General features: G+C 44.0%; 1 protein-coding gene across 1 annotated transcript; it reads left to right on the top strand.

Annotated features, from left to right (window-relative positions):
• The first annotated feature begins 654 nt into the window (after nt 1-654).
• LOC122034827 (lecithin-cholesterol acyltransferase-like 1) lies at nt 655-2,087 on the top strand. The gene is made up of 2 exons (XM_042594181.1): nt 655-1,132; nt 1,195-2,087. The coding sequence occupies exons 1-2, from the start codon at nt 714-716 to the stop codon at nt 2,084-2,086; spliced, it is 1,311 nt and encodes a 436-aa protein (XP_042450115.1). The 5' UTR covers nt 655-713; the 3' UTR covers nt 2,087.
• The last annotated feature ends 23,412 nt before the right edge of the window (nt 2,088-25,499 follow it).

The following is a 25,499-nucleotide window of genomic DNA, read 5'->3' as shown; positions in this document are numbered from 1 at the left end:
ATTGTCATCCGCCTGTGTAAGCCTTTCCGATGGGTGCCAGGTAGATCTGACTCCGCAGTGACTTTCCGTCAACTTCCAGTATATCAAGACCTGCCTTCATCTGACTCAACTTCCGGACGGGATCACATATCCATGTCAACTATTATAGTAACTATAATTTTTAATTGATACAACGTAAATTCACGTTGTATCAGCTTATTGTAATTACAATTTTGTAGTAATTATAATGCACCCTATCTATTCATTATTTAATGCATGGGACAAGAATTTAAGGGTAGCTATGTCATTTTAAAAGAGGATTGATAGGGTGAGATACTCTTTTTAGGGCAAAAAAAATTTAAACAAAAAGGAAAAAAAGATGATTCTAATTAAAAACAATACTCTTTTAATTTTTTTTCTCTAATGTTTGAATGGTAAAAATAACCTCTCTTTATTATAAGGATAAGACCGTACATATAATATCTCTAATGCAGTCATTCTTTCCTGGGACTTAATTCTTCTCTTAGATGCATTTTAGATCCAATGACCGGTCAAGGGAAACACAAACATCAACCCAAACTAGTGGACAAAAGGAATCCAAGTAAACGAAAGAACACCGCACATCAGATTAGTCATAATTCAATTGTAAAACAAGAAGGTACATCGAGAAACAAAGAAACATTTGCTGCATCCAGTAAACACACATGATCGGATAAGACAAGCTGCAACAGCAAATGGAAGCTAATCCTATCAATTCCCACCGCCTTCTGGTGCGCCTTCTCTTTGCCATGGCTTTGCTGCTGCCGGTGGTGTGCCTCTCCGCAGGAGGCAGCACCACCGAGCTCCACCCCGTCGTCGTCATCCCCGGCAGCGGAGGCAACCAGCTCGAGGCCCGTCTCACGGTGGACTACAAGCCATCCAGTCTCCTCTGCGCCCTCGCCGGGCCGAGGCAGGGAGCCCGCAGGGGCGGCTGGTTCAGGCTGTGGTTCAACCCGTCGGTGCTGGTGCCGCCCTTCACCCGCTGCTTCGCCGAGCGGATGACGCTCTACTACCACGCCGACCTCGACGACTACCGCAACGCCGCCGGCGTGGAGACACGCGTCCCTCACTTCGGCTCCACCAGGAGCCTCCTCTACCTCGATCCTCACCTCAAGTATGCCGCTTCCCCTCTTCCTTCTACCTCCTCCTCTGCTGCTAAGCGCCCCCCTCTATTAGGCATATCACCGAATACATGGCGCCCCTGGTGGACTCCTTGGAGCGCCTCGGCTACGTTGACGGCCAAAACCTCTTCGGCGCGCCCTACGACTTCCGCTACGGTCTCGCTGCCGACGGCCGCCCTTGCAAAATAGGCACGCAATACTTGCGAAACCTCAAGGAGCTAATCGAGGCCGCGAGCGCCGGCAACGGCGGCAAGCCCGTGATCCTCCTCTCCCACAGCCTCGGCGGCCTTTTCGCGCTGCAACTCCTCGGCCGCAGCTCCATCTCTTGGCGGCGGACCTACGTGAAGCACCTGGTGGCGCTGTCGGCGCCGTGGGCCGGCACGGTGCAAGAGATGCTCACCTTCGCGTCCGGGTACACGCTCGGCATCCCGGTGGTGGACCCCCTGCTGGTGCGGGGCGAGCAGAGGAGCTCGGAGAGCAATCTCTGGCTCCTTCCCTCACCAAAGGTGTTCGGCGACAGGCCCCTGGTGGTGACCGCGAACAGGAGCTACTCGGCGCAAGACATGGCAGAGTTCTTGGAGGACATCGGCTTCGAGGAAGGTGTGCGGCCGTACAGGACGCGGATCCTTCCGATGGTGGCGGAGGGACTGCCAGAGGCGGGCGTGCCGGTGACGTGCGTGGTGGGCGGCGGTGTGGAGACGCCGGAGAGGCTGGTGTACGGGGCGGGCGGATTCGACGTGCAGCCGGAGGTGGAGTACGGCGACGGCGATGGGACGGTGAACAGGGTGAGCTTGTTGGCGCTGGAGAAGGCGCAGGAGGAGGTGAAGGTGATCAGATTGGAGGGGATCTCTCACACAGCGATTCTGAAAGATAAGATGGCTTTGAAGGAAATTGTTGCAGAAATTTCCAACATAAATTCCATTTTCACCAAATCTCTAGCTTTCTAAATTTTAATTCTAGTCAAGATCTAAGAAAAATCTAATTAGATTTCTATCCTTATAATTTATTCAAAATTCACATTTTGTCACAAAAATAAGAGTCGTTATATTTTGAAAATTGGACCAAATGATGCCAATTCATCGTTGCATACCAATGGAGGAGAAGACATATTCTCGCTGACGTGGATATTGGGTGAGGGGTAGGGAAGAAATAAGGGGAAAGAAGGAGGGCAATTGGGGAAAAGCATTGTAGCATTCTTTTAGGTTGCGGTGGATAGCGAACCGGGGGGGGGGGGGGCTGGTTTTCCGCCGCCACAGGAGCGGGCTTTCTTCCTTCTCCTCGCGTCAACGTCGCCGGAGCCAAGGTCGCCGGCCACCTCTTCGCCACACCTCCTCTCCTTCTCCTCACCGCCGATCACCTCTCTCCTTCTCTCTCCCTCTGCTCCTCACGTCTCCACCGCCGGAAAGGCCGGTGCTCTTCTCTCCCCATCCGCCTCGCGACGCCGGTGACGACCAACCATCGTTCCTCTCCCACTCCTCCGCCCGTAGTCGCCGTGAACCGAAAGAAAAGGAGGCTTCGTTCGGTCTCTCGCCACTGCCAACAGGGAACAGTGAAGGGAGCTTTCTTCCTCCTCACACTTCTCGCCGGCGCCAACTCCGATGTCGGTCGCCACCTCTTCTCCCCTCCTCCCTCCTCATCGCCGGCACTCCCCTACTCTCCTCCTCCTACGACGTGCCAATCTCGTATCTCGGCCTACGTGTCGAAGTCGTGTCCCGGCCTGCGTGTCGGTCTTGTTTCCCGGCCTGCGCGCCGACCCAGTGTCCCGGTCTGTGTGTTGATTTCGTGTTCCGGCCTACGTGCCGTTAGTACCTCCCGGCCTACGTGTCGGTGCCTTACCCTGACCTGCAGCTTGTCTTCCGGGCCCGTGCCACATCTAGCTCCGTGTCGTCAGATCCAGCTCTACGGCCTGATCAGAGTCAGCTACTCTTCCGGGTCGCGATAACTCGAGCCGCGTCCCATCCGAGGGCGCCCCCCTGGGCCAGAGTACGTTTTCCGTACTCACCCCTTATTTATTTCATTATTATATCATTAGCCGGTTACTCATATATTCGTTGGATCCGCCTCGAGACTCGGGGTACCGGGGGCCGGGCCAACCCGGTCACTGCCTGCAGGTAGCATTGACCAGAGGACTTTCGAAGACTTGGTCAACACACTCCGGAACGTCGTGATTCAGAACTTCCATTCCATCACCCGCCTCCATCTGACTCAGCTTCCGGACCGGATCAAATTTGACGCCGTTTGTGGGAACACAACAACCTGTTCCGGAACGTGAAGATGGACGACTTCGGGAGGTTCTCTGCCATTATCACAATTTTGGAGGATTTCGATGCATATATTATATTCTATCCTCACTCCACCGGTATTCGGGAGTCGAGGGATCGAGTGGAGCTTCAGCTGGCTGACAGGTTAGTTTTTCCGTTATGTTTTTTCCCTGACTCCATGGGTATTCGGGAGTTAAGGGACCGAGACAAACCCTTAGTCGGTTGGCACGGCTCCCCGATCAGGTACGATTACAAGCTCTGCTCTCTCATTACGATTATAGGAACTGTTATATTTCCCTGATAAAATAGTAAGAGCCTAGTTCCTTGATCAAAGACTAGAGCCTTCACCACCACGACACTAGGCCCAGCCCGCTCATACTTTCATACAGCTTCCCACTCGTACACTTGGGACCGCTCGATCATAGACTTGCAATACCACTCCCTTCCGATGATCTAGGGCCCTCGCCGATTACAGGCTAGGGACCTTACTCTTCGATCAGACCAAGGCCCAACTCCTCGATCATGTGTGTTATAGGCTCGCACTTTATCGGGAGGTTGTTAGACCTTCTGATGTGGCTAGAGGGGGTGTGAATAACGACCCCATTTTGCTTTTCTCAAAAGCGCGCGGTGGAAAATGACAATTAAACGTAAATGGAGAAATCAAACCTCAACAATGATGTAACGAGGTTCGAGATGATACTCCTACCCGGCGTTGTCCGTAAAGATGGCCCTATCAATCTCGGTGGATGAAACCCCTAGCACATACGAACTCCTCGTGGAGAAACATCACAAAGTCGCAACGTTTGACAAAGCAGACAGTACAACAAGGAAACAAAAAAACAATAATAGTTGTAAAACACTTGCTTGCCTTCTTAAATTGACAGCAGCGGCCACAGCTCACTCCAGAAGAATAACCGGACGAAGCTCACGCCAAGCTTCAACAAACCGAGAGTTCAAGTTAGCTCAGAATAAGGGAGGAAGAGCGATTATCGTAGAGGCTCTCGACCACGATATATAACTGCAAGAAGAAGAATAAACTAGCGGCCGTTATACGAATGGCTAGGCCCGACCGATCGTGCACCTCGATCGGTCCAGAGTGTTCGTCGGCGGTCTCCAGACGTCACCCAACTCTCTCTGAGTTGAGTGCGCTGCCGATGTGATGGCCCGTGGACGATCATTGTGGATCGGTCCGCACCTCCCTCTTCTTCTCCCGTCTTCGCCCGATCGATCACCGTGCATCCAGTAATTCATAAAACACCTGTTAGCGATGGGTCGACCGCCGATTAGTCAACATATCCCAGATCATCGATCCGGTCAGCGGTTTAAACTCGAGCTCCAAGCCCAAACCCTACCTAGTAGTCCGAGAACGAGCTATCAGGCCTCTCCGACGTCCGCCCAGGCGAACGAGCACCCTCTCGACCTAGTCCGAGAACGAGCTACCGAGCCCTCGACTCCAGCCATCTCCCAGAGGAGGAGCCTCGGCCTAGTCCAGGAGGCTAGCCACCTCTCTCTCGTGCACGAGCCATACTTGACTTTTCCGTGCTGCTCTGGACTTTTGACTTCTTCGTGCTCAAGTTCCATACTCTCCATACTTGGACTTTTCCGTCAAGTCTCCATACTTGATTTTCCCTAGTCTCCTACTTGGACTTTTCGAATTAGGTTAATTGTCAGTCAACGACGTCAACCAAAGATTACACCCATAATCTCCCAAGTTTGTATCCTTGTCAAACATCAAGATACAACAACTTCTCTATTCTCGCAAACATCGAATAGAACTTTTCTATTCTCGCCAAACATCATAATAGATTTCTATTCTCGCCAAAACATCAAATACAACCCGAGTCGTCAACCGGTCAGGTCAACCGTCTCGACCCCTACAATCTCCCCTTTTGATGTTTGACAAAACCATAATCAAGTTAGGTTAACCCGATAACCTAACTTAGGTTTTCCAATGTTCTTCCTCGAACATTCTCCCCAAACCTAATGTTCTTCCTTGAACATTCTTTGGACCTTCTCCATTCTCCACCTACACAAAAGAGAATCAAGGTCAAGAGTTTCCTCCCAATGAAAGTCCCATACCTTCGAAACCCTTAATTTCCCCTTGATACTAAAGACATTACCAACTTAGTGATAATCCCATATCACTAGTAACTCCCCTAAAAGGCAACTCCCATGTAAAGCTCCCAAAGGTTAACTCACCGACCATTGCACCAACAACATGTGTTGGAATTTCAAACATTTAGAAATCAAAACACCAACTTCCAAAGCTGAAATTTCGCATACAATGACGATCAAATTTTGACACGCCGCCTCCGACGACGCACCGATCGGAGTCCATGATCGATCGATCCCAGACCGATCAGGAACCTCCCGATCGGTCATTATCTCGATTCTAATTTCTTCCTCTCAAATTCGTAAACCCCTACAAAATAGAGTAAAATTCTAAAAATTATAAAATTTTGAGGATACATTCCTCATAACATATACTATCATGGAAAATATTTTTCTGAAAATAACTTCCATTTTCAATCTTGATACAAAGTTTAAAAACTTTGAAATAGTTCAAGTTTACCTCACTTTGTTCGATGATGAATGCTATCACTAGAAAAGCTTCATCAAGGTTTTTCAAATCAATTTTGAAATGATTTTAAACCATTCAATTTAGGACCACAATCTTAGGGCTAAGTGTACATGACTTGTACACACGCTTTCCCTATGATCCTCCATTTTGAATTAGGCTCATCTAGGTACAAGAACTATGCACCTTGATCCTAACTCATGATCCTAATATCTCACACACATCTAAGGTGTATCAAACACATCCAAGTCAATTTTTGATGTGAGATATGGTTTAGGTCATCTTAATCTAAGTTCTCATGCATTTTCTAAACAACAATTTGATTTCCATATCAAATTGTGTTTTTGTCCTTAAATCAATTTAATTGATTATAAATGCAAAAGATGATGACATGGCATATAATGATATCATAAGTAAAAATATGTGTCAATGTCATGATGTCATGGCATAAAGTATGAAACTTAAATAAGGCATGACATATAACTAGCCTAAGCATTATCATGACATTTCAAATGATAGTAAATTAGATATGATGTCATGATATGACATATGACAAACAATATATGACAAATAACATATAAAGGTATAGAAAATACCTAATTCTAGCCTTAGTTGCCATTTTTGATAGTTTTGATCATTTTGCCATGAATTCTATATTCCTAAGTGTAATAGACCAAAAAATATATACTCAAGATTTTTAGATCACTATGTACCAATTAGATTGACCCTAGAAAACTCCTCAAATGTGGTTGGCACAACCTAATCACCTTAGGAATAATTTTTAATTTCATTTTCAAGGCTTGATTACACCTTGAAAATTCCTAAAGTGCCACCTTTTGTCATGAATAGATTAACTACCTATTCAATTAAGGTTGGCACACTCTAATCCATCTAGCGTGATGGAATCATGCTCTTAGGAACCCAATACCTATTTGAGCTCATTGGGTTCACTAAATATTCACTAGGGATGACTTCCCTAGCAACCCTCCTAATGACCCTCTGGCTTTAAAGCTTGGTCATTTAGGACTCATCAAGATCAACTCTAGGTGACTCCTCATGACCTTGTGATGGTCTTTCTAGCTCTAGGCCTTGTTCCATAATCGAATGGAACATTATGATAAGTGGGCTTGATTTTGACCCTTAGACCCTTGAGTCGACTTCAATTCTTAAGGGCCTTAATGTCAAGTCTCACCTCAAGACTTGATTTTCCTTTCTAATACCTCAAGTTTAATTTGTCATTTTTCGAGGTATTCCTAGGCATATGCAGTTGTTTGGGATTTCTAGTTCTCTTTAGCCTTATGAGGTAATTCTAGGGTTAGCATTTCAGAATTGTCCTACCCTAAACATGTTCGCTAAGCAACACATGTATTGATTTCTATCATTGTCATGCCTATCTTTATTGACAATTGCAACAAAACTACTATTAACATGTGTCTTATTCAAATTGCAAGAATGTGCCTTAAAGGTTACCTTAGGGTTTGCCTTAGCTCCCCTATCGATGTGCTCGGTCTCTTGTCCTTGTGAGATTGCCTCTCCTATAGTGTCCCCTTTGCTTGCATTGGAAGCACACCACGTGCTCCTTACCCTTGCGTATCGGGACTCCGGCTTTCTTGACCTTTCACGGTGGAGTATTTCTAATCCTCTTTGGACATTTACTCTTGTAATGCCCAAATTCCCTACACTCAAAGCACATTATATGTAATTTACTTGAAAGTAAATTGCTTGAGTTACCTAGGGTCGAGGATGGTTGTATGCTTTCTTCTTCATCCCGGAAGTAGAGGCTTCTTCTTCTTGCTCCAATCTTGAAGAAAACTCTCCTCCTCCTCTTTCTTAGATGTTGAGTAGCCTCAACTTCTAATTCCTTTCTCCATGATGTGAGCTACTTGGCTCACTTGACTCCTCTTCATGACTTGAAGTGGAGCTCTCCTCATGGAACTTAGCCAAGTTGTTCCACAACTCCTTGGCATTGTTGTATCCACCTATCTTACATAAGATATCACTAGGTAATGAAAATTCAAGAATTTTCGTCGTTGTGGATTGGTGGATTTGTTCTTTGTCCACTTCTTTTTCTTGAGAAGTTCTCCTTCTATCCCGAGGAATAAAACCTACTGTACACAATTCCAATTTGCTAGGTTAGTCATAAGAAAATACCATTCTTACCTTCCAACGGAGTCGCAAAGACTCGTGAAGGGTGGAATCGTGATGTCTTCTCCGAGTCGATCCATTCTCTAGCTTGTGCTCCCGTGATGTTTCCCGTAAGAGCAACCTTGCTGCCATACCACTTGTTAGGACCTTGATGCGGCTGAGGGGGGTGAATAAGGAACCGATTTTCGTGCTTTCTAAATCAAGTTAAGCGTGACAGGTAAACGATGGAGAAATCAAAAGCAGCATGCAGTGGTTCGAGATGATACTCCTACCCGGCGGTCAGTAAGGTCGAAGCTATCATCAACGGTGGATGAAACCGGACCTGGCTAATATGAACCCTTCCGGTGGAGAAACCTCACTACAAAGTCGTTGCAAAGAAAAGCGAGTACAAACAATGAAATAAACAAGAACAATAGAAGTTGTAAACACACTTGCCTTTCTGCTGGAGTTCGAATTGCAAAGCGGCTGCAGTGCTAAGAAACCGACGAAGCTCACGCTGACTTCAAGTACCGAGAGCTCAAGAGCTCAATAAGCGATGGAAGGAAGAGAATCACATCAGAGAGGCCCCCGACCTCGATATATAACCTCGAAGAAGAAGACACATAAACTAGTCGTTGTGTGCGCGGCTCACTGACCGATCGGCACACTCTCGTCCAGAGTGTTCGATCGGCCTGGGACCGATTAGGCTTAGGCTGACGGTCCCGACCTCAGCCCAACTCTGAGAGTCGGGTTCGATGTGTGGACCTATCGGACTCAGGATCGTCCACGCACCATCCCTCTTCTTCTCCCGATCTTTCGCTTCGATGGTGGACGATCGTGCAATTCAAAACACTGTTTGTTACCGATGGTCACCGCACCGATCAATCAACCAACAGACACGATCGGCCACATCAGATCGAGTTTAAGAGCTCCAAGCTCTAAACCCTACCTAGTCGGGAGAACGAGCTACCGAGCCCTCCGACTTCGGTCCGTCCAGAACGCGCATCGAGCCCTCTCCGACCTAGTTCGGAGAACGAGCTACCGAGCCTCTCCGACTCCATCCGTCCTAGCAACGCTCTCTCTCCGACCTAGTCCTGAGCTGAGGCCCGACTCCATCCGGCCAGAACGACACGAGCCCTCCCCTCACCTAGTCCCGAGAGAGAGGCCAAGCCCTCTTTGCATGCCAAGCTTCCATACTTGGACTTTTCGCGCAAGCTCCCCGCTTGGACTTCGTCCCAAGTCTCCTTACTTGACTTCCACACTTTTGACCCAGTCTCCATACTTGACTTTTCCCGGCAAGTCTCCATACTTGACTTTTCCTGCTCAAGTCTCCATACTGACTTTTCCGAATCAGTCAATTCAAGTCGGGTCAACTAGGTCAACCTGACCAAAGATTGACCATAATCTCCCAAGTTTCAGTATCACAAACATCAAGATACAACTTCAACTTCTAATTCTCGTCAAACATCGAATGGAACTTTTCTATTCTCGCCAAACATCGAATAGAACTTTTCTATTCTCGTCAACATCAATACAACTCGAGTCAGTCAACTCGAGTCAGTTAACCAGGTCAACCTCGACTCAAGGTTGCACCAACATCTGATCCTTATCATTGCTGACTCCTCGCACCTTCATCACGAGGCTCTGCGCTATAGCTCTGCGCCATCGGAGCTCCGTTCCTCTTACCGGCCATAGGTGTTTCACCCATTGCTATTATATACTCTATTCTCCCAATTGCTCTCTTCTTATATCATGCTCTGCTTCCCTTCACCCCCGGCTTTACTTGCCTACTTTTATGAACTCTACTCTCTATATTACCATAGATTTCATTCTCTTCACTCAAGGCTCATATTATCATCTTCTCCCTCGCTCCATGGGTATTCCGGAGTCGAGGGATCGAGAGATGATCCACGTCAATTGGCACCACACCGACCGCATCGATTTCATATTTCCGCTCGAGTCGAGCAATCGACACGGTCGACCAACTTATTGATTTCATATTTCCCCGCTCTCGAGGTCGAGCGATAGTCCTGCATTTCTTATTTGCTCTCGGTCGCTGGCACCTCGCCCCTGACTTATCATTGATCTTGATCATCGCCACGTTGAACTGCATACAAGGTCTCTCGGACCATCGCCACCGTCCTTGAGTCATTACCGGGTCTGCCAATGGCTGCAGTATCGGATATACCGGTCCTGGCCCGGACCCGAACATATGGGCCAGGGCCCCGGAGTATTGGTCTGCGGACCAGGCACGCATGATCGCCTCTCGAAGAGTAAGTCAGGACTTCGTGCGTCGCCTCCCATGGAATTAAAAGTGAGCTCTGTGCCGTTAACGCCCACACCTTTTTAGCCCCACTCTCGCCTCATGAATTATAAGTGAGCCCTCACGCCCAGCGACCTTCAAAATGCTCCCCATGCGAATTAAAGTGAGCTGGCTCACGCCCAACAACCTTTAGGAATTACGGAGGCCCAGAACTCGCGCCGGTCACAGTTATAAGTGAGCTCTGCTCTCATGTGAGCTCGTTCACGCGACGTTAAAATTAAGAGTGCTGCACGCCCAACTACCTTGTCGGTGGCTGACTCACCCGGTCGAGTTATGATGAGCTCTGCTCATACCATGACCTTTCGTGCGGCCCGTCGAGAATTAAAATTGAGCTCTGCTCACTTCAACTACCTTTAGATCGGTGGCCCGCACTCTCGCCTGGTCGAGTTATAAGTGATCTCCTCACCCAATGACCTTCAAGTCACCCCATGTGAATTAAAAGTGAGCTCTGCTCACGCCCAATAGCGACCTTTGGTCGCTAGTCCCACCTCGCCTCGGTGTGTTATAAGTGACTCTTGCTGCCCCAACACCTTTTCTCCGGCTCCCGTCGCGAGATTAAAAGTGAGCTCCTGTTCTCAGCTAGCCCCACTCTCCCTATCAAGTTAAGTGAGCCCTACGCCCTACCAGCGACCTTTTAGGCCGGCTCATCTCATGAAATTAAAAGTGAGCCTCTCAACGACCTTTAGGGTCCTAGTCCTCCTGCCTCGGTCATAAGTGAGCCTCGCCCCCTTTCGGCTCCCCCACGAGAATTAAAAGTGAGCTCCCTGCTCACGCCCAATCCCTTTAGGTCGGTGAGTTCCGTACTGCACTCTCCCTGACAGTTATAAGTGAGCTCTGCTCTCGCCCCAAACCTTGTCGGCTCCATGAATTAAAAGTGAGTCACGCCCAATGACCTTCCAGTCTGGCCCCATGTGAGAATTAAAAGTGAGCCTTCTCACGCTCAACGACCTTCGTGCCCGAAGTCTATACGACGATGCCGGCCTCAGATTATTCTCTTCTCCCTTGCTCCACGGGTATTCGGAGTTGAGGATCGGCGAATCCTCGGTCGGTTCACACTTTGGATCGTGTATGATAAAGGTTCTATCCCTTTATATCGCCATTTTACATGGCTTTGGCGAGCTATTACCACCTCGGACGCAGTATTACCCGTCTGATAAGAGTATCACTAACGATCTCTCAAAGCGATCGACTAATTCCCATTGTCTTCCGCACTCCTCGGGTGGACATAAATTCCCGGCTCAGCTTATAGACCAAGTCCCGTCGACCTTCGATCAATTCCTTGTCGTGCCTCCAACCGCTTCTTTATGGACCCTCAGTTGTTTCTAGGTCGACTTTCGATCAGGCCGGGAGACCTCCAAATTGCTTCTTTGTCCGCGATTGTTTCTAGGTCAAGTCTCCGGATCGAGTACCGTCGGACCTCCAGAGCACCTCCGGTCGTGGTCCTCACCGACGAGTTATAAGTGAACTATGCTCTCATGCCTCCAGACTCTCGCCCAGTCACGAGTTATAAGTGAGTTACGCTCTCCCAGCGACCTTCTCTGGCACTCATTCTTTACTCATTGCCCGCCTAGCAGCTCACCCACGCTCACGTCTTTGCGTGCTCGCAGATTCATCGCTTTACTCTCGCTTCTGCCCGACTCTCATCTCACGCTTTTGCTCACTACCATTACTCTCGATCGCTTCTCGGTGCGCGGCCCCTCTTCGCCATCGATCATTCCTATGTCGGTCGCGATCTATCGACTTGTGCTAGTACTTTTTCGAACGCTACCTCGGGCGATTTTGCTGCCGCTCACGACTTTCTGAGTCCATCATTTTCTTTATTATCCGATCATGATTTACCGTTTATTGTCGCTGGTCGGCATATCTTATCGCTCGGTGGCCGCATTGTCGCTTTCGTACGGCTCGCTCATATCGGCTCTCATCGCTCGGCTCGCTTCATATCGCTTGGCGGCTAGCGTATCTTCCGGCGCTTCATATCACTCGGCTACCCGCTTGACATTCTCACAATCACCCGTGCGATTTACTGCACGCCTACTCGTCCTCGAGTGTCTTCGCGATATCACTCGGTCTCCCTCAGCATCTGATCGAGCATTTACTTGACATGCGCTTCGAATTATTTCTCGTCGCTCATCCGATTCTGTTTGAGTCACATGCTTGACATTGCCACCGCTACTCGCACAACGTTATATGACATACCTGCGATAGGACTCTGCATTCAGTAGCGGTTCTGTTTTTTGTTCGGATGGGTCTAGTCAGTCAGACTTGCGTCTCCTTCGACTAGACTTGAAGGGGAGGCTTGTGACGTAGATATTGGGTGAGGGCTAGGGAAGAAATAAGGGGAAAGAAGGAGGGCAATTGGGGAAAAGCACTGTAGCATCCTTTTAGGTTGCGGTGGATAGCGAACGGGAGAGGGGGGGCAGTTCGTGGCTGGTTTTTCGCCGCCACAGGAGCGGGCTTTCTTCCTTCTCCTCGCGTCAACGTCGCCTGAGCCAAGGTCGCCGCCCACCTCTTCGCCACACCTCCTCTCCTTCTCCTCACCGCCGATCACCTCTCTCCTTCTCTCTCCCTCTGCTCCTCACGTCTCCACCGCCGGAAAGGCCGGTGCTCCTCTCTCCCCATCCGCCTCGCGACGCTGGTGACGACCGACCATCGTTCCTCTCCCACTCCTCCTCCCGTAGTCGCCGTGAACCGAAAGAAAAGGAGGCTTCGTTCGGTCTCTCGCCGCCGCCAACAGGGAACAGTGAAGGGAGTTTTCTTCCTCCTCACACTTCTCGCCGGCGCCGACTCCGACGTCGGTCGCCACCTCTTCTCCCCTCCTCCCTCCTCATCGCCGACACTCCCCTACTCTCCTCCTCCTCCTCGCTGCTCCGCCACCGGACCAACCAACCGACGCCGCTCCACTATTTCTCATCTCGCGACGCCGTCGCCGGAACAGACGCCGGCCGCCCCTCGCCTTTCCCCTCTCCCTCTCCTTCTCACTACAACTGCCAGCAGAAACAGGGAGAGCTTCTCCTCCCTCGCCGCCGTCCTCGAGCCACAACCGCCGGCTCCTCCTCCTCGCTGCGCCGTCGCCGGGCAGATCACTGCCGGCTCCTCCCCTTCGCCGTGCCGACCTTATCGACCTGTTCGTTCCGTAGCCGTTGCCCCATCCACACGATGGCTGAGTGTTGCCACCTTTGAGAATCCTCATCGTCATATGCTTCCGATCTACGTGTCACTATGGTATTCCCGGCTTTCGTGCCGCTTGGTGTCTTGGTCTTCGTGCCATTGTTGTGCTCCGACTTAGTGCTGACCTGGCTTGTTTACCGTGTTCCGACCTATATGCTACTCTTGTTGTTGAGGTGTTGTGTCTTGGCCTGCGTGCCAATGTTTTACCTCAGTCGGCGTGCCAATCTCGTATCTCGGCCTACGTGTCGAAGTCGTGCCCCGGCCTGCGTGCCTGTCTTGTTTCCCGGCCTGCGCGCCGACCCAGTGTCCCGGTCTGTGTGTTGATTTCGTGTTCCGGCCTACGTGCCGTTAGTACCTCCCGGCCTACGTGCTGGTGCCTTACCCCGACCTGCAGCTTGTCTTCCGGGCCCGTGCCACATCCAGCTCCGCGTCGTCAGATCCAGCTCTACAGCCTGATCAGAGTCAGCTACTCTTTCGGGTCACGACAACTCGAACCGCGTCCCATCCGAGGGCACCCCCTGGGCCAGGGTACATTTTCCGTACTCACCCCTTATTTATTTCATTATTATATCATTAGCCGGTTACTCATATATTCGTTGGATCTGCCTCGAGACTCGGGGTACCGGGGGCCGGGCTAACCCGGTCACTGGCTGCAGGTAGCGTTGACCAGAGGACTTTTGAAGACTTGGTCAACACGGGAACCATCTCAGCACACCCCCTCCGGGACGTCGCAACTTCATCAACATTCCATCCACCTCATCCGACGGTCCGTCTGACTCAGCTTCCGGACCGGATCACTCGCATATGAATCAATTCTGTATTTATAAGTTTTTGACCCATATAAATAAGTTTCAGATGTTTAATTATGAAATTTATGATTCTAGTTTGAGTTTCTTTAAAATAATAAATATATGTGAGCGTTCATAGATATTCGTATCTTTTTAATTTTTTTTTTCATGTCGGAAATGTGACATATTAAAGCCTTTTGTTCAAAACTAAATGCAAATTAGTTCGCTTGATAATGCAAGTAGGGCTTTGAATAAACTAAATTTTGTGTTATTTTATCTCGTTTGATAACTAATTAAGCTAAGCTTAGCCTTGATTTTTTTCTTGTTATCAAGCTTTTAATTTGATCTTCTTTAAAAAAAATTATATTTTTAAACTTTAGTTAGTGAGATTCATATTACAAATTTATATTTGTTTTAAGAGTATTTTTTACTTATAAGTTCGATAAAAAAAAATTATCATAAAGATGATTTATACGTTTTATTTGCGGCCATTATTCATGAATATTGATACGGTAAATAAGATGGAGCCTTCAAAGTTAGAGCCGAAGTTAATAAGACTAGCTGATGTAGTGGTCAAAGTCAAAGAGGGATTAACAATCAGGATTGGCACTGTCATAGAGCTCAACATAACACTTTAGCCGATCGAACCTTTTGTCCGAACGGCTCCCGAGTCCTCTTGGCTCAATTAGAACCCAAGTTCCCTTGGTCCAATCGAATCTTCTAGGCATACTACTCGATCGAGCTCTTTGTCCGATTGGATGTGGAGTCCTTAAGGTACCTAACCTTCAGGCCGATTGGACCCGTTCAAGAGCGATGTCCTATTGGACAGTGAATAGGATTCGTCTAGCTCACCGCTAAAGTGTTACAATTATTTGCCCCTCAGTATAATGGTTTGATATTCCTTTTTGGCGTTTTACATAATCGCTGTCAGAGAATTAAGAGAATATCTCTTGTGTTGTCCATATGATGGAAATTTCCATCATGCAAGCCCAGAGATGGTGGGCTGAATTTAGGGAAGATTGCAGAGTGTCAGAATGGTTAATCCTATTTTAGTAATGCATTGATATTCATGAAGAGATGAAAAATAACATTATATAAGGGGTCTCCTCCTCAAGGCACAGGTAAACTATGCTCTCAGAATCCAGTGTTCATCGTCATTGTTCTTCATTCTTCTCTTCATCTCCTTGTCTAACTTGAGCGTTAGAGTGCCTGTGTCGGGGATCCCTCCCTGGCTCGGTCATTAACGTTCTCTTCCTTCTTCGTTCTTCTTTAACACAGATTCGCTTGTGGCACTAGGTTTCTCTTGCTTGGAGTCTTCCTGCGATCAATCTTGAAGCCACCTAGTCAGCACATCATTTCCCATGATTTTAGATAGGATCAAATTTGGTGTCATATGTAGGAACTTCACTTGATTTGAAACGTGAATATGGAAGAAGTTGAAAGGTTCACAATAGTTACCCTATCACAGGAGGACTTGGATTTACTCGTAGCCACCAAAGTACGGAAGTTGGCTCAGTAACAACAAGCAGTTAGGTATCCTCTGCAGAACGACCCAACGCTATTAGTGACAAGTCCACACACTGAGAGAAGAACTAAGGTAGAACGACCAATGGGATTTCCCCTAGCCCCTGCTCCACCGATTGATTTCACTCAGACTCCTGTACAGTCGATCAACCTTCTGCCCAAGCCCCCATCCCCGCTCATGTTCCACAAGGTGTTATTCCGCATGTCTTTCAATGATATAAGCCTAGTGGAGAGGCCCCAGGGCTCATTTTCAGGGGATGCACCCGCTCGAGATCCTCGTAAGGGGAAGGATCTGGCTGCTAGTAACTCTCCCAAGCAAGTAAGTGTTAGAGTGTATACTGAAAGCCTAAGCTTTTGTAAACATTTATTTTGAATAAAGAATCACATTTGGTCAAATTGTCTACATTTATTTGTAGTTTTTCAATTAATTTATATTATAGATAACATAGTATGTGGTGATACATATATAGACATTATAAGTTATCGAATTATATTCGATGGATTGAACAGAACAAACAAACCATTGGAAGGTCGAGTGTAATTAGGTATTAGTTTATCTTAACTATATAATTACACTAAGTTAGAGTGTAGTGGTGAGGATGGATCTTTCATATACTATAAATCTTGACTTTATAAAAAGGAACCGATTATCTCTGTGTTTTATATATAATAAGCAAATATATTTGATATTTATTTCTTTAATTTATCAATGGGTGAGATTTAGTTCGATGAATGATAAATAAGTATAAGGGAAATGATATCACTTATAATGTTGTTGATTATAGAAGGAACTCAGGTCCTAGTGATCTGTTGATAATATCCCAAGATGAGCTCATAAAGATTGTCAAGGGTTATGGATCTTAGTTCCGACTTCATAGGGAGTTGAGTGGTACTATTCTTGGATTAAGATATTAATTAAATGTCAGTAACTCACTTAATTAGTGGACATTCGACATCTTAAACACGGGAGACTAACACACTCATATAAGAAGGAGGAAAATGTAATTTGGGATTGTGCGGTAGTTCATAATAGTTCTCTGTGGAATGAATTATTATTGATAAAATTAAAGTTGTGTATTCGCAAACACTGGATGCTTAATTTTATCGGAGACCAAAACCAATCCTCCTCTCTCCCTATCGTAGATTATTTTATAAATCTTACCCACCATACCCACCTACCTTTACCTGCACAGCTCTCAAGCTGTAGGCCGATGGCCGTGGGTGGTACGCCAACTGCGAGCACGTAGTTTCTCAACCCAAGCTCAGTTGTGGCGGCCCCGTAAAAATAAAAAGAATTTTAATTTTAAAATTTTCTTATGTGAAATATATAAGAGAGATTAAAATTAAAATATCTCTTTAAAAGGATCTACAAAAGATTAAAGAAAGAGATTAAATCACTTTCCTTATTTGTAGATTGGAAAGATATTTTATTTTTCCTCTTTGAATTATTCACATGTTGAAAAATTAAAATTATAGAAATTTCTTTTTATCATGAAGGGGTTTTAAAAGGAAATTTTATTTTTTTTCGAAGACAAATAAGGAATTTTAATTGTTGATTAAATGCCTTATTTGCTCTTAATGATGTGGCCATGAAAGGTTTAGGAAATTTTGTTTAATTTTTCTTAATTAATTCATGTCAAGAAAAGTTAAGGAAATTTTATTATAATTAAATTTCCTTATTTACAAAGCTAAGGATTATAAAAGAGGGGTTTTGGGAGCCTTGATGGTGAACAACCTCTATTATTTTCTCCTCTTTTCTTCCTTTCTCTTTCTCTTCTCTCCATCCTTGTGGCCGAACCTCACATCTTCCTTGAGATCACGTGGTGGATTCTAGCTCGAGAAGAAGGAGAAAGCTTTCATCCTCGAGCTTGGTTGGTGGTTTCTCTTCTTCCTTGGAGGTGCACTTGGTTTGGCCGAATCTTGCAAGGAGGAGAAGAAGGTGCTTTGGTGGTTTCTCATCTCGGAAGATCGTTGCCCACACAACGCCGAGGTTAGAAGAGGAATACGGTAGAAGACCTAGAGGTTTTTGCTTGCAAAAGAAAAGGTATACTAATATTTAATTTCCGCATCATACTAGTTTTATCTTCATGTAAAAATATCAAATACAAGAAGCATGCGATTCTAGTATTTCGAATTTGTTTTTGATGTTGTGTTCTTTGTTTTTTTTTTCCTTGTGATTTGATTGTTCTTTTCGGTTAACCTAAAGTTATTTAAGGAAATTAAATATTAACTTTCCTTAAAAGGCTTTGCCTAGGCGGTGGTGGTTGTTCCATTCTAACATCGCCATGCAGTCCTGGAAGCCAATTTTGGAAATTAATATTTAATGGAATTAATAACCTAGGTGATTTGGATCGAACGTGTTAAGTTCCGCAGGAGATCCAAGTCTAAACCTAAAAGAACAAATAGATTAAACTTTGGATCAAACGTGTTAAGTTCCGCAGGCGATCCAAGTTTAATTTAAAAGAACACATGGTAGCTAGGAAAAGGTTCAGACCTTTGTACAAAATTTTTGTACAGTGGAACCATTAGGTTTTCCGAGTAGCAACCAACAATCGCATGGTTTTGCTTCTGTGTATTTGGTATTAGTTTAATTATGCACATGTCATACATAATTTAGGCAGGTTAATAGTAGGATGTGCTAACTTTGTGGATGCAGGATCCAACTATTATGGCTTATAGTTTTTATGTGTGTGATTGGACCCTTGGACATGTCAAGGGCATTTATTGTGTGTGCATGATTATATTTTAAAATACAGCAGGAGTTGTATTTAGTTTTATTAGGATTTTATTTTTTGATCTAATCACATGTACATTCCTTCGAGGAATATAGGATCGAAAATGTAAAATTCTATTTATGCCGTGGATCAAATCTTGAAAAGGCGTGGAACCTTTTGAGGACCAGAGATGTAGCGGAACAAGGAGCAAGATGGATGCGACAACTAGACCCGGTGGCAGTGGCCAAAGATGGCAGCAGCTAGGGTTGGCGACACACGGAGGACAGCAATAGATAAAAGCCATAATAGTTGAAAATTAGTTTTTCTGTTTATTGCTTTTTATGCTATCACTGCGTGTGATTGTTAGTATGCATGTTAAGTAGACTAGCATAGTCAAAATTCCTCACTTTAAATAACTAAGTGGGAGAGGGATTTATTTTTAAATAAATTCCACGGTCTCCATTACTGGTTTATAAGTGATGCAACAAGCTTGCGCGTTGGCTCTGGATGAGCTTGTTTGCGAATCACTAGATTAAACTTCTATTTTTGGATGACTATAGGAAGTTAATTAAGAGCGTGTGATCTTCCCCATCGGAAGGGGCACAATCTTATTAATGGACTTAGTGTCAAGTAATGGTACACACTTAGGCACGTCTAATAGTATCCTCCCCATCGAAGTCACTGCTATTATTCGTGTGACCAAAGTAAACCAACTTTTAATTTTATTTGTCAAAAAGTTAGGTTGACAAGATAATAAAATTAATGGGTAAAACCCTCCTTTACAAATGTTGAAGTTGTATCGTCCACACTATCGTGGCATACAAAATTCTCGGAGGTGTTGGTTAATTTAAAATAGTATTGTTTGAGGAATCAATATTATTCTAAATTTAGAGTTCGACCAAAGTTATTTGTGATTCTTAGGATGACTTTCAACCCATCGGCCATCATACTAAAAGAGAATGACTTCATCGGTCCTAACTACATAGATTGAAAGGAACCCGACATTGTTTCTTCACGAAAGCTATAAGTTTGTACTAATCAACCTCTGCGATAGTGAATCTACCTAAGAGGAGATTGAGTATCATAGAAATGGGTAAAAGCAGATTAGATGGCACGGTGTTACATTTTGGCTTCAATGTCAAATGTATTGCAACATCAGACATCAAGATTTACCAACAGCCTATGATATTATGAACAATCTCAAGGAACTCTTTGGTCACCGGGATCGGGCCTCTAAGCAAGAAGCCATGAGAAAGATAATGACGGCCACCATGCAAGAGGGTACTCCGTGAGGATCATATCCTAAAGATGATGGCTTATCTAAATGAAATACAAATCCTTGGAGGAATGGGGAAACCCGGATCGATATGATCCTCCAAACACTACCTAGAAGTTTTGAGCAATCACCGAATTACAATATAAACAAAAGGGTATATTCATCATGAACTACTAATGTAACTTCGGTAGGTTTGTTTCATCAAAATTTTATATTCACTGAAATGGTTCTACTTCTAAACCGAAAGGAAAGAAGAAGAAAAACAAGTTGGTTCAAGAAAGAAAGTGAATAAATCTCGGTATAGGACCTAAAGTCGGAATGAAGTCAAGGGCAAGTGCTTCATCCGGGGCATTGATCGTCTCGTAAGAATCGTAACAACAAAGGTATATCTCATGCTCTAGTTGTTGAAACATGTTTAGCAGACTATCTACCAAAGACCTGTGTAGATACGGAGCCATCGATCATATCTTCTCGGGTTCCGGAAACCCGACGACTATCTCGAAGAGAGATTACCATCTCGGGCAATGCTTAAGGTATGGGAGATGTCTACTTATCTTTTAATAGGAATAGAAATTTGGTTTTAAGAAATTGTCTTTATGTACACAGTTTTAGAAAGAATTTAATTTCAGTTTCTAAACTATTTTTGGATGGATATTCAGTTTCCTTTAGTAACGATGTAGTTATTAAGAGAAATAAAGTGATTATTTGTTCTGGTGCATTGTATACTTTAAATCCAATTTCTCCCATAAAGCATAATATGGAAATTAATAACACATCTTCTAACTCAAATAAGAGAAAAGAACCTTCGGAAATGAACTAAGCATATCTTTGGCATCTAAGGCTTGGTCATATTAACTTAAGTAGGATTCAGAGGCTTATAGCCGATAGACTCTTGGGTTCATTAGAGTTGTAAAATTTTCCAACTTGTGAATCTTGCTTGGAAGGTAAAATGACCAAGAGGCCTTTCAAGGCCAAGGGGTATAGAGCCAAAGAAGTGTTAGAATTGGTTCACGATTCCTATTCAAGAGGTGGTTTGAATATTTTGTCTTTTATAGATGATTATTCAAGATACTTGATATTTACCTAATGCTACTGAAGTCCGAGTGCTTTGATAAGTTCAAAGAATACAAGGCTGATGAAACGACTAGTAAAAGTATCAAGACACTATGGTCCGATCGTGGTGGCGAATACCTCTTGAGAGTTTAGGAATTACTTATCGAAGGTCGGATTCAATCCCAACTGTCAAGACGTACACCCCAATAGAATGGTGGCGTAAGCGAATGAATAGGACTCTTATGGAGATGGTTAGATCGATGATGAGTTATTCGAATTACCAAATTGTTTGGGATACGCCCGAAACAACGTACATTCGAACTTAATACATTCTAAATCGCTTCTACTCCCATAGAATTGTGGAATGGGAAAGCCTAGTTTAAGACATATTCGATTGGGGTAGTCCGTAACCACCGATAAGTTAGAATCTCGCATGTGTTCGTGTGTTTGTGGGGTATCCCAGAGGAACGAAAGGTGGTTTATTTTATAGTCCTAAAGACCAAAAGGTCATTGTTAGCACCAATGCCCAGTTTTTAGAAGAAGACTATATAATGGATCACAAGCCCAGTAGCAAAGTTGTTTTAGAAGAACTTAGAGAGGACACATCTATCTTAGTACCAACAGTACAAGATGAAGTACCACAAGAGATTGCAACACGTGTCACACATGATACACAACCAAAGACAATGCCTCGTCGTAGTGGGAGGGGTTGTAAGGCAGCCTGATAGATTCATGTTTTTGGGAGAGTCTTCAGACTTGATCCCAGGTAAACATGAACCTGATCCCCGAACATATGATGAAGCACTCCAAGATATAGATGCAGCATCTTGGCAAAAGTCAATGAATTCTGAAATAGAGTCTATGTACTCTAATAAGGTCTGGGAGCTTGTAGAACCACCCGATGGTGTAAATTCGTTGGATGCAAGTGGATCTACAAAAGGAAAAGAGGGACAGATGGGAAGGTAGAAACCTTCAAAGCTAGGCTTGTTGTGAAAGGGTACACTCAGAAAGAGGGAATCGATTATGAGGAGACCTTTTCACCGGTAGCCATGCTTAAGTCTATCCGGATACTCTTATCCATTGCTGCTCATATGGATTATGAGATTTGGCAAATGGATGTCAAGACAGATTTCCTTAATGGAAGTCTTGAAGAGAACATCCATATGAAGCAACCAAAAGGGTTCATTGAAAAAGGCAAAGAGCATCTAGTGTACAAGCTCAATCGGTCCATTTATGGACTGAAGCAAACTTCAAGGTCTTGGAACATCCGGTTTAATGAAGTAATCCAGTCATATGGATTTATTCAGTGTCCAGATGAGTCTTGTGTATATAAGAAGTGTAACGGAAACGTGATGGTATTTCTTATACTATACGTAGATGATATTTTGTTAATTGACAACAATGTCAAGGTATTATCAGACGTAAGGGTATGGTTGTCCAAACAATTTGATAAGAAGGACTTAGGAGATCGCATTCTTGGGATCAAAGTTATAAGGGATCGCAAGAAAATAATGTTGTGTCTGTCCCAAGCTTCATATATAGATACAATCCTTGCTCGTTTTAGCATGCAAGATTCCAAGAAAGGTTTCTTACCTTTTAGGCATGGAATAGCTCTATCTAAAGAGATGTCTCCGTAGACATCAAAGGAGATAGAGGACACGAAGGCAGGGCTGTAGGAAGCCTAATGTATGCAATGCTACGAGACCGATATCTATTTTCAGTGGGCATGGTTAATATCGAGTAACTCGACAAGGACATTGATGCAAAGCATATATTAAAGTACCGAGAAGGATTAGAGATTATATGCTAGTTTACCAAGTAGCGATTTGCTCCCTGGGTTACACGATTCGATTTCCAATCGATAGGGACAACGAAGTCTACATATGTGTTTAATTTGGAGGTGGAGCCATTGATGAGGAGTGTTAAAATGCGCTTTGACTCAACCATGGAAGTCGAGTATGTAGAGCCTCCGAGGCGGCTAAAGAAGCAGTATGGCTCGGAACTTTCTAATGGATTTAGATGTGATTCTGGTTTGCCCAAAATCATCACAATTTATTGTGATAATAGGCAAACTCGAAGGAACCACGAGCCCATAAGGCAAGTAAACATATAGAGCTCAAGTACCACCATACGAGATATCGAAGCGAGGAGAAGTTGTCATCGCCAAGATTGCATCAGCAGATAACCTGACATCCTTTCACTAAGGCCCTTCCTAAAAGCTTCAACTTGGAGGAAGGGGAATCATGATCTGAGGGATATGGCCAACAGTCATTAGTATAAGTGGGAGATTGTTAGAGTGTATCTTTGAAAGCCTAAGCTTTTGTAAACATTTATTTTGAATAAACAATCACATTTGGTCAAATTATCTACATTTATTTGTAGTTGTTCAATTAATTTATATTGTATAAGATAAAAGGGTAACAACAAGATGTTATCAAGACTTTATAAATTATAAATGTGAGCACCACCAAAATGAAAAGGAACAAACCATTGGAAGGTCGTAGTGTAATTAGGTATTAATTTATCTTAACTATATAATTACACTAGTACACTTAGAGTGTATTGAGTAGGACCATCAGAGGTCGTTTTCTTTTATATTGACTTTATAAAGGAACAAAGACCTCAGTTATTATGGAAGTGTGTGCTCTTAATCCTAATATAATAACAAGCACATGTATTTGATATTTATTTCTTTAATTTATCAATGAGTGAGATTTAGTTTGATGTATCAATAAGCCCGATAAGTTGGGAAATGATATCACTTATAGTGTGTGTTGTTGATTATAGAAGGAAACTGTGTCCTAGTGATCTAGGTTGATAATGTCCCCAAGATGAGCTCATAAAGATTGTCATGTTAAACCCTGCAGGTGGACTTAGTCCGACATGACGATAAGGTTGAGTGGTACTATTCTTGGATTAAGATATTAATTAAATGAGTTGTCAATAACTCACTTAATTAGTGGACATTCGACATCTTAAAAACAGGGAGACTAACACACTCATAATAAGAAGGAGCCCAAAAATGTAATTTGGGATTGGTGCGGTAGTTCAATAATAGTTCTCTAGTGGAATGAATTATTATTGATAAAATTAAAGTTGTGTGTTCGGGGCGAACACGGGATACTTAATATTATCGGGACACCAAAACCAATTCCTCCTCTCGGTCCCTATCGTAGCCTCTTATTTATAGAGTACTATACCCACCTTCATACCCATGATGTAGGGGCCGACCAAGCTAACTTGTGGATCAAGCTAGGGCCGGCCAAGCCTTGGTTCATGGGTGGCCGGCCCTAGCTTGAACCCAAGCTTAGGTGGTCGGCCCCCATTAAATTAAAAAGAATTTTAATTTTAAATTTTTCTTATGTGAAAGATATAATTTATTGGAGAGATTAAAAATTAAAATATCTTTTTAAAAAGGATCTACAAAAGATTAAAGAAAGAGATTAAATCTCTTTCCTTATTTGTAGATTGAAAAGATATTTTATTTTTCTCTTTTGTAAATTATTCACATGTTAAAAAATTTAAATTATAGAAATTTCTTTTTATCAACCATGAAGAGATTTTAAAAGAAAATTTTATTTTTTAAAAATTTCAGAAGAATAAGGAATTTTAATTGTTGATTGAAATTGCCTTGTTTGCTCTTAATGATGTGGCCGGCCATGACATGAAGGTTTAGGAAATTTTGTTTAATTTTTATTAATTAATTCATGTCAAGGAAAGTTAAGGAAATTTTATTATAATTAAATTTCCTTATTTGCCAAAGCTAAGGATTATAAAAGAGGGGGTTTTGGGAGCCTTGATGGTGAACAACCTTTATTATTTTCTCCCTCTTTTCTTCCTTGGTGTGGACGGCTATCCCCTTTTTCTTCTCTCCATCCTTTATGGACGAACCTCACATCTTCCTTGGAGATCAAGTGGTGGCCGGATTCTAGCTTGGAGAAAAAGGAGAGAAAGCTTTCATCCCTTGGAGCTTGGTTGGTGGTTTCTCTTCTTCCTTGGAGGTGCATTTGGTTTGGCCGAATCTTGCAAGGAGGAGAAGAAGGTGCTTTGGTGGTTTCTCATCTCGGAAGATCGTTGCCCACACAACATCCGAGGTTAGAAGAGGAATATGGTAGAAGACCTAGAGGTTTTTGCTTGCAAAAGAAAAGGTATACTAGTATTTAATTTTCGTATCATACTAGTTTTATGTTCATGTAAAAATATCAAATACAAGAGGCATGCGATTCTAGTATTTCGAATTTGTTTTCGATGTTGTGTTCTTTGTTTTTCTTTTCCTTGTGATTTGATTGTTCTTTTCGGTTGACCTAAAGTTATTTAAGGAAATTAAATATTAGCTTTCCTTAAAAGGCTTTGCCTAGGCGGTGGTGGTTGTTCCCATATCTAAGAAGACCATGTGCCTCGCCATGCAGTCCTGGAAGCCAATTTAGAAATTAATATTTAATGGAATTAATAACCTAGGTGATTTGGATCGAACGTGTTAAGTTCTGCAGGAGATCCAAGTCTAAACCTAAAAGAACAAATAGATTAAACTTTGGATCAAACGTGTTAAGT

This window comes from Zingiber officinale, chromosome 11B, assembly GCF_018446385.1.
Source record: "Zingiber officinale cultivar Zhangliang chromosome 11B, Zo_v1.1, whole genome shotgun sequence".
NCBI lineage: Eukaryota > Viridiplantae > Streptophyta > Magnoliopsida > Zingiberales > Zingiberaceae > Zingiber > Zingiber officinale.
This window is presented reverse-complemented; position numbering and strand designations above follow the sequence as displayed.

Bases quoted from the DNA above. Each gene is read 5' to 3' on its own strand.
- LOC122034827 (XM_042594181.1), top strand. From the start codon at position 714: ATGGAAGCTAATCCTATCAATTCCCACCGCCTTCTGGTGCGCCTTCTC. The intron at 1,133-1,194 runs GTATGCCGCTTC...CCCCTCTATTAG, and splicing joins TACCTCGATCCTCACCTCAA to GCATATCACCGAATACATGG.